The sequence below is a fragment of the Neopelma chrysocephalum genome, unplaced genomic scaffold (assembly GCF_003984885.1).
Source record: "Neopelma chrysocephalum unplaced genomic scaffold, ASM398488v2 Primary Assembly neopelma1_69, whole genome shotgun sequence".
In the NCBI taxonomy this organism is placed as follows: domain Eukaryota; kingdom Metazoa; phylum Chordata; class Aves; order Passeriformes; family Pipridae; genus Neopelma; species Neopelma chrysocephalum.
Genome location: NW_020897729.1, coordinates 10225410 through 10241527, shown reverse-complemented (window position 1 = coordinate 10241527; position 16118 = coordinate 10225410). Strand labels below are relative to the sequence as shown.

At 44.6% G+C, this 16118-nt stretch overlaps 1 protein-coding gene and 1 long non-coding RNA gene across 2 annotated transcripts; one reads left to right on the top strand and one right to left on the bottom strand.

The window, feature by feature from the left end:
* Positions 1–2795: 2795 nt before the first annotated feature.
* Positions 2796–7951, top strand: OTOL1 (otolin 1). Its single transcript, XM_027685849.1, has 4 exons — positions 2796–3111; positions 4816–4905; positions 5715–5786; positions 5925–7951. Exons 1-4 carry the CDS (start codon positions 2796–2798, stop codon positions 6818–6820), a joined length of 1374 nt encoding a protein of 457 aa, XP_027541650.1. The 3' UTR covers positions 6821–7951.
* LOC113968877 lies at positions 4140–6610 on the bottom strand. Its single transcript, XR_003534664.1, has 2 exons — positions 6554–6610; positions 4140–5971 (listed from the first exon to the last, which is right to left on the bottom strand). It is a non-coding gene; the product is annotated as an uncharacterized LOC113968877 (long non-coding RNA).
* Positions 7952–16118: the final 8167 nt, after the last annotated feature.

Here is a 16118-nt window from a genome sequence, read left to right as displayed (position 1 = left end):
ATTTCCTCTTAACACTTTTTACTCAGCTCAAGCACAATTTAATTCCATTTTCCCCACTTCTGTGTGAATATTCTCTTTTCCTGTTTGCCTACTTGAGCATTAATACTTAAATTACCAAATATTGCCAAACTGGCTTCTTTTCTGTGCTGCTTTGGTTTTCACTCTTTTCTCCTGGACCCTTTTCAAGCAAATGGACAAATTCACTCTGAGTCTGGTGGTACCATGTGAGGTTAAAGAGGAGCTTCCCCAAATCCCCAAAACCTGGTGTTGGGGGGAAAATCCCAAACCCATCCCAGGTGAATTCAGAGCAGCCTCCCAGGCCAGGGAGGTGTTTGAATGTCCCCAGGTATCGATGTCACCTCGCTCCTTTCAGGGGACTTTGCCAATCCCCCCCTTTCTCTCCTCTGCTGGCTCTTATTGGCCACAGGAGCAGCTGTTCCCCAAATAAAACTGATTCTCTCCCAAAAATACGATTGTCTTGTTCCAAGTGCCATGGAGGGGGGGTTTTCCTGGGAGCAGGAGCGTTTATAAGGTAGGAGAGAGCACACCCTGGTTGTTCAGGCTTCAGGAGGGGATTTTGCAATGAACTTGTAGAATTTAAGACATAGTGGCACTAGAATTTGACCCCAGAAAAATGACTTGCTATAAGGAATCTATGGCTGCATGAGGACTATTTTTTTTCCTCCCCCATATAAGGAATAGAAATAATTAAATAACCAAAAATCCAATCATCTTGATATCTAAAACTGGCAGATTGAGGTTAAATACCTGTCATGAACTGGAACATCTAAATACTATAATTATAGGGAGCAGATGAGAGAACAAGTGTATTGTTCCCACGTTATTATGGGATATATGTAAACAGTCAGGAGATATTTAAATCCAATTAAATATAGATGTACTGAGTGAGGTGGCACTGCAGCAAAGTTTAATTCTTCTTGCTTTGTGTCCACTGTGAACCACAATCTTTCCTAGTGGGGGGATTCAAAGGAATGATTTTAAATTCAGTGGTGATGAATTAATGGAAAGAAAAAGTCCAGAATTTCAGTTTTATTAAATGCTTTTATATAGAATCACAGGATGGGTTGGAGGAGACCTTAAAGATCATCTCATTCCAACTCCCCTTCCATGGGCAGGGACACCTTCCACAAAGGAAGAATAATTATTTTAGGAACAGTCTTGCCCCTTATAATGAAAATCTGTTTAATGATTCCTTGCTCTGAGCACGTTATTTTTTAAACAGACTGGTAAGGTATAATTTTGTTATTAATTATGTTTTTCCAGTATTTAACAGCAATCCATCAATCTGACTAATTAACTGGAGCGTGTCTGGTTTAGAGCTTTGCAGCAGGAGTGGGGTGTGACAGTGAAAAACAGAAATTATTGGGATTTGAGAACTGATTTACCACTTTCCCTAAAGTTACTTGATCTTTAAAGTCATAGGCTCTTTCTGTGTGGAAATTATGTTTTTTTTTAATTATTTCCAGCAGTGGCAGGACACTCCTGCACAAATATGTTGTTCAAAAGTAGAATTTTATCCTTTACTGGAGCTGAGGGGGTGAAGAATGTGTTGAATGGCAACAGTGACCACTGGGAATTTTATGTGGATATTCAGTTTTCCACTACAGGATTTGGTTTTGTGTGAAAATGGAAAAAGAAAAAATCACCACCCTTTCCTCTAAAACAGAATTCTTAAAGGTGGAAAGATTCTAATCCTGCAAATGCCTGACTTGGAGTGGGATCTCCTTTTGCCCCCTGGATGGCAGGGATAGTTGGAATACCTCCTGGAGACTTTCTCATGCAGGGAAGTGCTGTGGCTGTAGGGAAGGTTGGGTTACAGGTTCAGCAAGAAAGGGACTCTGTTCTGTTTGTATTTACAGCTTTAAAAAAGAAACAAAGATGCTTTTTATGACAAGTCACCTGAGAGGCATCACCTGTTCTATAGGAAAAAATAATGTCCTTTTTACTGTGTTCTTTCTTCCTGGTTCAGCTGAATCAACACCTTAAAAATCAAAAGAACAGATGTGACAGTTTACACTAAAAATCTGAAAGTCCAGAAAATCAGTCAGAAAAAAAATCAAGGTGAAATTTTCGGACTATTTGGCACTTGATGCTTTGATTCCAAAATACTTCATTTTGGGAAACTTGATGTGTGATTTTGTTTCCATTTGTTCTTTTAGAGCAAAGCTTTATATAAACTGTGCAGTTGTGTAGGACTCTGAAATCATTGCTGATTTCTATTTGTATCCTTCCAGTGCCTAAAGGGGGCTTAGAAGAAAGTTTGGGAGAAACTTTTCAGAAGAGCATGGAGTGATAGGACAAGGGGGAATGGCTTCAAAGTGAAAGAGGGAAAATTTAAGTTAGATATTGGGAAGAAATCCTTCCCTGTGAGGCCCTGGCACAGGTTGCCCAGAGAAGCTCTGGCTGTCCCATCCCTGGAAGTGTCCAAGGCCAGGTTGGAGCAACCTGGGTGAGGGGAAGGTGTTGTTAGGGGGTGGGACTTTAAGGTCCTTAGAGGTCCTTAAGGTCCTTTACAACTCAAAGGTCCTTTAGGTCCTTTAAGGGACCTTTGGTTCTAAGGACCTTTAAGGTCCTTTAAGGCTTTAAGGTCCTTTACGACCCAACTTGGCTTTGGACACTTCCAGGGATCCAGGGGCAGCCACAGCTTCTCTGGGCAACCTGTGCCAGGGCCTCCCCACCCTCACAGCCCCAAGGCTTGTGGCTTTGTGAGGCCGAGGCAGAGTGTGTTTTGGAGGGATCTATTGTTGTGTTTGTGTTTTCCCACAGCTGTCAGGATGTGGAGCTCCCCGGGGCCCCTCTGGGTGTTCCTGGCTCTGGTTGTGGCTGTGCACGCGGGGCTGAAGGTGACCCCAGCTGTGAAGTACACGAAGCCAAAGCCCCCACAGCCCCCTCCCACCCTTCTCCCGGGGAAAATCCCAGTGCCAGCAGCTCCAGGGGGAGCTGAGTCACCCACCCTGAGCCGAGGGGCCACCACCATCTTCCCCTTCGAGAACTACACCCTGGACACGGCCGAGTTCTTCTTCAACTGCTGCGACTGCTGCCCCCCTTCCGTGGGACCCCCGGGGCTGCCAGGGGAGCAGGGACCCCCAGGTACGGGGATCACCCTCTCCCTGCCCTCACAGACACCAAATCAAGGAGCTTTTCCTTCAAGAAGTGAATTGTGTGGGAGATGAGGGGAGACCTCACAGCAATCTGCAGCTTCCTCGTGAGCAGAGGAGGGGCAGGGACTGAGCTCTGCTCTGGGGGGACCAGGGGCAGCACCCAGGGAATGGCTGGAGCTGTGCCAGGGCAGGGTCAGGATGGATCTCAGGAAAAGGTTCTTCCCCCAGAGGGTGGTTGGGCACTGCCCAGGCTCCCCAGGGCAGTGGGCACAGCCCCAAGGCTGCCAGAGCTCCAGGAGGGTTTGGATGATCCTCTGGGGCACAGGGGGTGACAGCCTGTGCAGGGCTGAGGGTTGGACTCCATGATCCTTGGGGATCCTCCCCAGCTCAGGATATTCTATGATTCAATGCAATGCTGAATGTGATCACACCTTGCGTAAATCCAGAGCAAAAAAGTGCATTCTGGTCACATCCCAGGAGTCATAAACCACCAAAGAGAGTGGGAAGGCCCCCAAAAGGAGCTCCCTCCCATGGGATCACACTGGTGTGGGACTCGTGCAGAGCTATCCCCCATCCCTGCTGGGTGGTGGCCACACTCTTCAATTCTCTGTACCTGTGTCTGAGCCCTTGGGAGTCACAAATTTACTTTCACAGCAACTCCAACCATGGCTTTATGAACCTCAAAACTACCTTGGAGCAGTTTTGCATCTTTGCTGAAGGTTTATAATTAACCCCTCTCTTTTTTTTTCTCATCTTTTTTTCCCATTAGAAAAGAGGAAATTAAGTACAGGAATAACTTTGGGTTCGAGTCCAAAAATAAATAAATAAAGGACCTCTCACAAGAGGCAGCTCTTTATAAATATTTCATAAAACACACTTTGTCTCTTCTTTCTGCTGCTAAAATACACGTTATAGAGCACCTCATTCTCATCCTGCTGGAATGAATAGTGCACTAATCTGCAAATGTTCACTTTAAAAGCACTAATATTGGAGGGAGAAACTGTTCAGCTGAAGAAAGGTGGTAAAATCATGAAATCTCCTTTAATACAGGGTACTCTAGGGATGCTCACTTCCCATGGCTTGGGAGGGATTGGCTGATGGAAGTTTCAGTGGCTACAAAGGGGGTTTGATTTCTTATGTCTCTGGAACATTGATGGAAAAGTCCTTGGGATGATTGAAGCTGCCATAATCTGCTCCCAGACATTCACTGGGAGTCTCTAAGATTCCCGGGTGGATGTAAAAATGAAGGAAAGATTGGAGCCAGCTTCCTTGCCTTTCAACCCATCCTTTCTGCAGCAAGGAACTGTCAGCCAGGTGCCACTTCTATATTTGCAGACTTAATTCTCTTTAAGGAGAGGGGCAATTCTGAAGCAATGGGAGCTCTTTAGATGCACTCAGATATTAAAAAGAGATTAATTCTGAAGTTTTATTGCTGTCTGAGCTCCCGTGGCTCTGAGGCAGCTCAAAGTTGGTTTTAAAAAGTCTTTAACTACGGCCAAGGGTGAAATGCAGAACTGTAAGATTTGCACTGGTTTTATGGTGTCAAATAAAACACCCAGCTCTTCCCAGAGTGATGGAAGCCCCTTCCACACACTCCCCAGTGCCGGGTTGCTCAGCAATTATTGCACATGTTATTTTTAAAGTGAAATCTTTGAGTTACTGAGGTAATTTTGTGAATGTGGTTGTGTTTCAGGTCCCAAGGGGGACAAGGGAGATGATGGTCTGCCAGGTCTGCCAGGAGCTCCAGGTCCTCAAGGTCCAAAAGGTTCTAAAGGAGAAAGAGGTAAAGCAAATGCTGTTGTCCTCATCAAATACCACAAAATTTAAAGAAATCCTATTTTTCCAAGAGGAAGGAGTGTCCTGATAGGGATTGACACCTGGAGAGGTTTAGGGGGCAATAACTCGGGTGTATGTTCAGATGGTATAAGAGCAGCTGCTCTTAAAGATATCAGTGGATATCCTTGTTCTGAATAGTTTAAAAACTGAGTTCAATTTGCTTTGGATGAGGGACATAAGTGGGAAAACCCACCACGAAAGCAGGTGTAGAAGCTGCATTTCAGTTGAAGTATCTCAGGAAAAATGATTTCGGCTTGTATGGAGAGCAGTTGTCACCCATCAGTAGTGACCAAAAGGAAAACTTGGCCTTCATTCCAGGCTTGGAGCAGCTGATTCCTGCCCCACACACCTCTGGCAGGATCCTGTGGCTGCCTTGGGTCGTGGAGAATCCCACAGCAAAGCTGATACAGGGCTTCCAGCAGCAGGGTGCTGAGCTGTTTAGTCAGTCTTTTAGGCCTCGATTCACCTCTGGAACAAGGCTTTTGGCAATCCTGGAATGAGGAATGCTGTCACCTTCTCCATCTTGCCATTCAACAGCAGGAACTGCCTCCCAGTGAGGCAGAAATCCAGCACAGAGTGAGATGGTTCTTGAGGTGTGAGATTCAGCCGAGGTTTCTGAAGGGGTTTCTTGCAAACACACACTGTTCTATCAGGGAAGTGAGGGATGCATGGAAATGGTCCCAGTGGATTATTGCTGTGTAATGATTGCTGGCTGCAGACAGAATTAATGAATTCATTAATTGTGGAATGTTCTAGGAGGAAAAGGGGAGCAAGGCGAGCGAGGAGCAAGTGGAAATCCCGGTTATCCAGGGAAACCTGGGCTACAAGGTACATAACATGCGCTGGGAAACCAGGAATATTGCCCTGACCTTTCCCTTTGCTGTTGGTGATGCCTCTCTGTCTCCAAAACAATCCAACACTGTTGGTTTTAATCTTCCTTTCCCCCCTTACTTTTCCCTGTTCCAGGTGAAGCCGGAGCCAAAGGCAATAAGGGCAACTACGGCTTCCCGGGGCTGAAGGGACAAAAGGGGTCCAAAGGGGACACTTGTGAGAACGGGACCAAAGGAGCCAAGGGGGACAGGGGGGATCCCGGAGACCCAGGAGCGGTGGGAGAACAGGGTGACAAAGGGGAAAAGGGAGACACGGGGGAGAAGGGCTACTGTGGGGAGCCGGGGGGAAGAGGGGCCAAGGGAGACAGAGGGGAAGGGGGGACCAAGGGGGAAAAAGGGAGCAAAGGGGACACGGGGGCCGAGGGGATTCGGGGGGCGGACGGAAAACAGGGAGAAAAGGGCGAGCGAGGAACTAAGGGTGAGAAAGGGGACCTGGGCCCCGCCGGCATGACGGGACCTATGGGTCCCAAGGGGGTGGCGGGCAGCAAGGGGGGCCGGGGGGCGCCGGGCAAGAAGGGCTCGCGCGGGGCCAAGGGCGCCCGGGGCGACCCCGCCAAGGCCCCCAGGTCGGCCTTCAGCGCCGGGCTGTCCAAGCCCTTCCCTCCCCCCAACGTGCCCATCAGGTTTGACAGGGTCCTGTACAACGAGCAGCGGGATTACAACCCCGCCACGGGCAAGTTCAACTGCTCCGTGCCCGGCACCTACGTCTTCGCCTTCCACCTGACGGTGCGCGGGCGGCCGGCGCGCGTCGGCCTCGTGGCGCGCACCAGGAGGGTGGCCAAGGCCAGGGACACCGTCCACGGGCAGGAGATCGACCAGGCCTCCTTCCTGACCATCCTGAAGCTCGGCGCGGGGGACCAGGTGTGGCTGGAGGTGGCGCGGGACTGGAATGGGGTCTACGCCGGCGCGGAGGACGACAGCGTCTTCACGGGCTTCCTGCTCTACCCCGACGTTCTCGAGGTCCTGAGGTAGATTTAGAGGGAGAAGGTGCCTCGTGTCAAGCGCAGACGCCCTTCCAGGAGATTTGTAACGAGGAGATTAGGCCTCGTTTCGCTTAGGAAGCCTTTCCTGCCTAAGAAAAAAAATACCTTTCACAAAGATAATTTGGGTGTTTTCTCCTCTTGCGTTCCAGAGGAGAGTTACAGTCCTTGGGGTGGGAGGAGAGATAAACTCACACAGGCTACAGGGGAGGGTCTGGCAAAGATAAAAAAGCCCTGAAGAGAACAGGAGGTGCTTTTTGCAGCACTGCTGGGAGTTTTTCCCTTGTAAGTCCAGTGTTCTGGCCTTTGGAATAAATTTTCCAGAACTCCTTCCGCTGCTTGGCATTTCGGGGGTATCTGTGTGTTATCTTACTTCACAGTGTCACTGGAAAACATGATTTTCCCTGTGCCTGGGAGAGGAGAAATGGTCATCAGTTGGTTTAGTGGCTGCTTTTCATGATATTTTCACACAAATATTTATATTTGCAATATTAGTTGGTTAGAGCAGGGTGCTGGTGACACCAAGCTTGTGGGTTTGATCCCCAATCACTTAAAAATTGGACTTGATCCTTGTGGGTCCCCCTCCCAACTCAGAATATTCTGTGACTCTGTGAATATATGGATTAGTTTTAACTGGCAGCCCCAAGAAGTGACGTGTCCTTTGTGATGGCTGAGAGGAACCAGCATCCAAACACCAGCAGGACCAGCTTGGAAAGGGGATTTCCCATCCCAGGCTCCAGGTTTGTAATTGGCCTGTTCAAATTATGTAAAGAAACTCATGGCCTGACTGTAATTTTCATCAGGTCAGCTCCTGCAATCCTCCCGTGGTCCAAACCCTTCCAGGAATCAGTTCTGATAATCTAAAAAAATAAAAATTTTGATAAAGATTGCAGAGTTTGATTTATAGAGCTCAGTCAGATGTGAACACGAGCACAGTAGGTTTCTTAAAATCACATGAAAAGATTTAAAGCTGTTTTATCTTTGAATCAGTATTATTTAGTACTTTAGACATGGTCATGAATTATATAAAAGGTTTGTCTAAAGGAGTATTAAAGTTATTTAGTGTAAAAAAAAACCCTAAAACTACTGTTCTTTGGCAAAAATAAATCTGAAACTTTCAGAAATACTGAGAGGTGCATAATTCACTTTACTAGTCTACTCAAAATTCCTGTTTCTGAGCTGCTGATGGTTCGGTGATGCTGTGGGATCATCCCTTGGCTGCTGGGAGGATGAGGAGGCAGCCAGGGAGAGACTTTGGCACTGACACCAGTCCTAAGGGGTTGTGGTGGCCCAGAGGGTCTGTGGACATGTTTAAAAAGCTGATTTACTGAAATATTGCAAAATAAAATATGACATTAAATAACCTCTGGGTGTCACGTTGGATATATTTCCTTATTAACTCACCTCCTCTCATCAGAGGAACTTTACACCAGCTTTGGCACATTAACTATGACACACAAAATTGTCCCAATTACTGTTTTTTTTTTAGAAATAAAGCCATGGTTAGGGACTGGGATTTACTTGTTTTCTCGGGCAGTTGCAAGCCAGGGATGTTTTCCCAGTGCTGGGATAAATTTTGGGTCTGATCCCAACGCTCCCAGGGTGAATTAGGCAGCTCTTCCCATTGGTTTCCTTGTTTAAATCACTTCTCACACCATATTTAAACCCCACCATAAATCATGTCCTTGTCCCCGGTGCCTTTGATTTACACAGCACAAGATGAAGGGTTCCTGAGATTTCCTTTTTACACAAGAGAAAATTACCAGAGGAGAAGTGCTGCTAAATTTTAAGATAAAAAGCAGGCAATTTTGCAAGGCTGATCATATCTGTCCAGAAAATGCCAAGGCTCCTTCAGCTCCTCCTTTCCCTGTCTCCAATTCCAATGGGAGATGCACCAGCTCTGCCAAAAACTTGGCAAAATTTAGTGTTTCCTCTGAGTTAGTTGCCATGAAGTTCAAATTCAGAGTGCTAAGTGTGTAAAAAATGCAAATTTCAGTTTATTAATCCTCAAGGATTTGTTAAATATTGAGGGAAGCCAAAGAGTTTTGATAACAATTTTGGGTTCCTGCTGTCACAACACCCTCAGTCCTTTGGTTGTGCCTTGGTGCTGCTTCCCACACGACCCCTGTTCCATGTGGTGGGACAGGGATATCTGATAAGGAATTTTCTCTTCTCCTGCTGAAATCTCTTGTATATTTTTTAATAGAAACAACCTCTACAAACACCCTGGTGAAAGCAATGCAAAGATCCGGGGTCTCGAGAATCAGTTTGGATCTAATCCTAAATATATAAAAACAATCCTAAATATATAAAAAAGAGAAATTGATTATATATAATATATAACATACTGAATATATGAATTCATAATATTAATATAACACCAACATATAATAGTATATATTAATATACATATTAATATAATACAAACATATAGTAGTATATATTAATATACACATTAATGTAAATAAACATAATTAATATATATAACTACATACAATGTAATTAAAAGATAAATGTATAAATAATCACTCTGGACTAAGGCAATTAATGCTCAGGGTAATAATCAGAAGAGCAGCTGTTCTCAATAAATGAAATTATTCCAAGCTGACACGAGGCCATTAAAACACCTCCCTTCAGCTGGTTTTCATGCCTTTGCATCCCTGCCTCAGATATTACACAGATTAGCACTTATTTCCATAATTTTTTGGGGGAAATTTGTCTCTTTTGCTCTTAGAAACATCATCAGAACGTTCTGATGTTTCTACACCAACACCTTGAGTCTCCGTGAGCTTCTTGCCCTCGTTTTGTGGCTTTCCAGGTGCTCCCAGGCCACCACTTCCATCAGGAACCTCCCCAGCTGAGCTGGATTTGCCCCAGAACAAAGCCCACCTTTACATCCTGAGGGTAATAAAAGGGATAATATGCCCCAGGTGGGAGTTCTGGGAATATATGGGAGCAGGGATAAAGGCTGGATCCTCAGTGAGCTCTCCCTCCTTTTCTCCTGGATGGATGTGTTGTGTCTCAGGTAGGAAACTGGTTTTTGTTATAGTTTGCTTGAAAAAAATGGATGTATTTCAGCAAATTCACAATGGCTTCCACGTAGAAATTCATAACAGGGTGGAAAACACAATGTAATAATCCAAGTGCAGGTGTTCCAGCTGAAATATGGGTTGTTTTTTCAGAGACTTATAATTTTGCTTACAACTCCTCAGCCACAGAAAGATTTTTTTCCCCTCTTGAGAAAGAATAAAACCCACCTTTTGCTGTGAATTAAAGTGGATTATGGTGTGATCACTACCAGTTATCCAGTGCTTGTAAAATGCTGAAGCTCCTTAGCAGGGGATATTTCTCAGGCAGAGTGGAGGCTGGGATTGTTCTCCAGGTAGACTCACTGTTATTGATTCCAAGGAAAAGCTCTGTCACAGGTTTTTTTGCAGTTCTGAGGCTGGAGTTTCACCAATATTCCTTGAAACAATTTCAGCCTTTTCATCATGCAAAATTTTAATTTCAAACTAGAAGGATTTGCTCCTGCTTTGTGTCATGAGATTGGGTTTCCTATTAATATAATCTGTTACAAGAGTTCCTAAATTTAAGTGTGTTTATTAATAGTAGCAAAGTCACTTTTGGGGTAAATTTGAATCACTTGGTGCATTTTAATGACTTTTTGGAATTGCTCTAGTTTTTTGTAAATAAATCCTCTTTTAAGCAGAGATTTTCCATCTTCTGGGTGAAGTTCCTCTTGTTGCAGCCAGAACTTTTGATTCTTTACTGCTTTCATAGGAAATATTTCAATAAGATGAAATTCAGGTTGGGCAGAAAATGCACTGGCTTTGTTTTAGCTAATCTTTCTCAGTTTAAGCTCGGTTTTGCAACCTCCAACCCAATCTGCTTTAAATTTGAGACTCTCTAGTCTCATGTAAAAAGGAAGGAATGAGGAATAACTCATCCTGGAATTGAGATATCTCCGAGTTTTTTTTTTTCCATGGAACAGGTATTTGTACTTGAGATGTTGTGGGTTGGTGAGTGAGGTACCAAGTTAAAGACTTGGTATCACATTGTGACATCATAGTCCCCAAATCAAGCAAAAAACCACTGTTTGAGAGATTAAGCTGCTAAATTATTTTGATTGATGAGTGTTTTTTTTCGATATTTGGTTAAAATGCAGCTGTTCCCACAATATTTAAGTCATGGTTTTCTAGAAATCCTTTTTATGGTTGATGGATTTTAAATTGATTATGTCTGGGAGTGTTTCTTTTTCCTGTGTTTTTCCTGGTGGCTGTGGCTGGCAGAGATCCCTGTGCAAATCCTGCCTGGGGAATGTCACTGTCACCTGTTTTTGTGTCCCTGTTCCTCTCCCTGTGTCCATGATGCTGTGAATTCCAGCACCCAAATTTAAACTTGGTGCTGGGGCTGGTCTGTATATTGGTCAATGCAATTATTAATATTCAATATATTTCTCAGGTAGTTCCCTATTTTGGTCAATGCAATTATTAATGTTCAATATATTTCTCGTGTAGTCAGATGTAAAAAACAGTCTGGACTAAAGGTGCAAAGGTAGTGGGAGAAGGAAGGGAACAAGAAAAATAGGTTGGAATGTCTTCTTTCAAAAATATAAATAGTATTTTTTAAATCTGCCAGCTCTGTCCTAATGGCTTTATGTCTTCTGGATCAGACAGGGTGGGGGTTTGAGTTCTCCCTGGTGGGCTTGATTGGATTATAATTCTGTTTCCCTACCTCAATCTGTCCCTTTTTCCAAGTAAGGATATTTTTTTTGGAGAAGGTTTTCATCCCAAAGTACCATATTTTGGTAATGGACCAGCTTCCAGAGATGTGTATTTTTGTGAAATATTTTCCTGGTCAAGAACAGTTTCAGAGAAGAGCTCAAATTCTTACTTTTGCTTAATTTCTGAGGGTTTTGGGGCCTGTTTCCTCCCATGTCAGAGCAGCTCAGCAAATCCTTGGATAGTGTTGCTTCTGGGAGAACCAACTTTTTCCTCTCTCACTAGTGCTGGTGAAAAGCTGGGGTTCATTTAGGTGAAAATGGGAGGTTTTTATGCCTACTGGGATTTCTTTAGAGCACCTGGGCACAGGAGGGGTAGGGTACAGCTTGAACACTCATTTTTAGTGTCCCTTCCTGTGTTTGGGGTGGATGATGCTCAGAACAGATGAACACTTATATTGTCTTGGAGGGGCTGCTTAAAAAAATCAGGATTCCCATTCCTTCCCCGAGGAGCTTTTGGTTTAAGTGTTTGATGGGGGACATATCATCTGAAGAGAGGTTTTATTTTAATTTTCTCTGCAAAGGGGGCTGGTGTGTGAGGTCTGTTTGAGCCCAGCTCTGTCTGAGGGAGCCAGGTGAGTGTCTGGGAGAGGAGATAACCACAGAGAGCTGATTTTTTCTTTCCCTTATGCTCTTCTGGTAAGAGATCAATGTAAATGTGTCTCTTCTGGACAGCATAACTCTTAATTACTCCTCTCTCAGAAGCAGCCACGAGGCAGGGGGGAAGTTGCTGGTGCACCTTTGCTCCCTGCCAGAGGAAACATCTCTTGCTTTATTGCTAAACTGCCTCTATAGTTGCTTCTTGCCCACTTTTATCTCTGTAGTTTTTCATTCTATACCTTAAACTTTAGGTTGTTGCTGTCTAATGATAAATTAATTATCAGCAAGTCAAAATTACCTCTGTGCTGAGTCACCAAGGGCTGCAAAACTGGAGCTTGCTGTGAGGACCTGACTCAGAACATGAGAACTGGGGGGGTTATTTTAGTGGGATTGTGATTCAAATGAGTGATATTCTATTTTATAGGGCCTGTGGGACGTTATTGTCACAATTCTAGTTATCCAAGTAAACTCTTTTTGCTCCATAACTGTTTATCAAGCCATGGGCTGCTCATGAATGTGTGGCTGCCTTAATGTGCTGGTTCATCAGTTTGGCATTGAAAGGGCACCAGCCCAGTCAATAAAAGTACCTGTCTCTGTCTCTCTCATTTTCAAGAGTCAATAAAATGCCAGGATAATATGATCATTTTCTGTGAGCTAAATCGTTATTTTTTTCACTTTGACTCCTGCCCTTTTCCCTTTGGTATTCAGCTGTGTAACACAGGGCAGTAAATGGGCTTTAGAGGTGTGAGATTGGGGTTGTGGGGAATAGCTTTATAAACACCAGCTCAGTAATTTAGATTCAAAGCCTTCAGGATGCTGCTGAACACCTTTTGCTGGATAAAACTCTTATCAGTACGTTCAGAAGATTTTCTCTTCAGTGAGTGAAGCAACTGAGAGCTGTGGAAAGCACAGCTGGAACCGCAGGAGATCTTGGGAATGGGAAGGAACAGAGAAATAAACTTTTAGTAAAGACTTGGAAATGTGTAGTTTTTTTGATATAAAAGGAAAATTCTTGTTAAACCAGACAAGACCTCTTAAGGCTTTGAGTATCTCTGTCGTGTGTAAACCACAGCTCTTGAAAAATCAATGTTCCTAAAATTTACTTTCAATTCCAGTTTTTGTTTGTCCTTCTCAAAATCCCCCAAAATAAAAGCAATAAAATAACCAGAAATTCATCTGCTTCCAGTGCATCAGGGATCAGTATTTGGAGCATAGGGGCCTCTCAGGGTGGCTGTGGTTGAAAAGGGACTGACTTGAGTGGGTGGTGTAAGGAGATTATTGAGAAACCTTGAGCCCAGTTCCCCACCAGAGCATTCAAAGCATCTCTTGGGGGTTTGTTCCTGGAGTTCTGGAAGGTCTCTGCAGGGCAGGTGGGGTGGTGGGTTCTGGAAGAGGATAAACCCAACTCTCTTCCCCTCTGCTGCAGCCCCATCTTTAACTTCAGCCGTTCTGTTGGCAGCTCCACAGTTCATTTTCCTACATTTTCACATGTACCAGTGTCATCCCCAGCCTCTCTCCTCTGCCACCAGACATGGATTTAAGGTCTCTAATGCAGGTGGAGGCTGATATTCCTCAAGCTGCTTTGTTTTTGGAAGCTGATGAGCAGGAGGTGTCTGTCCCTCTTTCCATGCTGTGACAAGACACCTGCGGTCAGTGTTGGGCTAAACCAGAAAGAATTGATGCCACAGATGAGAACTTCTTACCTATGAGCTCTCTGTAACTTGTCTCACTTACAAGGAGGGACCTAATTACATAAGAAAGCTAATTTTTTTTTTAATTTTTTTTTTTTAGCCTAGAGAAGCTCTGCTGCTTTCAGAGCTTTTTTTTTTTTTAAGGGGTCTGAACAGCCCAGAAATGTCTGACCACAAGCACCACAGAGCCCAGTGGTCCAGCTGCAACTCCCTGCTCTAACCAGTGGCTCAAACTGTCCCAGAAAAGCAGCATCTTTGTGGCACATCCCTCCTCTTCCCCAGACAGTGGAATTATCAGAGCTGGGAATGAGCTCTCTCAGCAGTTTTTCCCCCCTGTCCCATAAAACATGAAAAATATGGGTCAGTGCCTTTTTTGGCCCCTCAATGTGCACAGCTCTGGCTCCTGGTGCTCAGCAATCCATCCTCTACTCTCCCACTAAAATCTAAATTGGAGGAGGAAGTGTCTCCAGGCTGGTGGGTTCCTGACTCTGCTCTTCAGACCCTGCACGGGCAGTTAGTGGGAGAATGGGATTTTTCACAATCTCCCTCATTCTGGAAGAACTGGCTGATATTTTAATTAGTTCTGCTCCTGCTGGATAATAAATGGGGACAAGGGAGTTGATGGCATGTTACTTCTGCCTGTGGAAAACTGTTAATTCCCAGCAGTTTTGCCATGGCTGACACAGCTGGAAGGGGAAGTTCCAACTTCTCTGCAGAGTAAAGGTGGGATCTCTGCTTCCTGGCACAGCTCCCTGGCAATGGGAGGGAATAAGGTGCTGATGGAAGCAGGCTGGAATATCAGGATCTTTGTGTGTTTAGGACAGGAGTGTGTAATTCCTTTACTTGTGCAGCCTCTTCTGGTTTCTGTTGTTCCAGCACTTAAAATCCTTAGTTAGCCAAAGCTCCAGGTTTTAAGGGAAAAATGCAAGAATTCTTATTGATGGAGAAAGTCTGAATCCATCTGGCCAAAACAGGCCAGTGGGTTGTGTTTAAAAAAAAAAAAAAATTATATATATTTTAACTAATATTTTCTTTGAGTCACTGAATATTGATGATGTGTTTATCTAAACAATACACTGGCTTTAATAATAATAATAACAACAATCTCAGCTCCCATCTGGAAATATCTGAGAAAAAACCTTTAGAGCTTTCCTGCTTTAATCCAGCGATCCTGGTGTGGATTTGGGGCTGGGCCTCTCCTGGGGTGTGTTTCCCAGGACACACAAAAAGTCCAGCAGTTGCACAACTGACTTTTCTTCTTCAAATGTTGCCGAAATTAAGGTCAGTTTGATAGTTAACTACGTAAAAGCTGAACCAAAGTTGAAAAGAAATTAAGAGCACTGAAAATTTAAGTTTTTTAGGCAGGATTAATCCTTTGGCACACCTCTCATCATTCCCCTTGAGTGGAGAGGCTCATAAAATAGCACATGTGAAAAATGCTTGATGATGTTACAATTCAGCAGTTAAATACTGTTTGCACACTTTGGCCATGCCTGGGAAAAGTCACACCATTCCCTCTGCTGTTTGGATGTTCTGGGGACATCCTTGTTCATTTACCAAGGAGATGGAAGCAGGGCAGGGACTGGTTTTAAACTGCCTTTCACTGCCAAGTGTAATCCTGGTGTCTGACGGGCTCCTGGAGAGAATCCTGAATCCTTTCTCCTCTTTTTTTCCCCTCTCCTGCCTCCCGTGAAGGGTAAATACCCCCAGCAGCTCATCCCTCCATCCCTGTGTCCTCTTGCTGGATGAGATTCCAGCCTCCTCCTGCCCAGGATTTGCATCTGTGGCCCTGGCAGGGAATTTGGGGGCAGGTGGGAAGCAGTGGGGGCCAGGAGAACACCCTGCTGGGCCTGTGCTATTTGCAGCCACGTGGGCTCTGGGATGCAAACCCAGGGTAATGGTGCAGCCCTGCCACGAGGGATGAGATCATCCCACCATCCCTTGCCTTGGCAGGGTTGCTTCCTCTGGAATGTTTCTAAGAAATGACTTCAGAGATGGATGTAATTTATTGCCTAAGAGATCCTGCTCCGTGACCTCCTCCCCCCAGTAATTTGAATCTTAAATCCTGATCCATAATATATCCTGAATATCCTACCCCATCCAGCTGTTGATGCATAGCTGGGAGCTCGACAGCCTCGGTTTTCCTCTGCAGAATTTGAGGCCAGGAAATATTAAAATGTTGGGGAAAACACAAATATTCAGACATATGTTACAAAGAC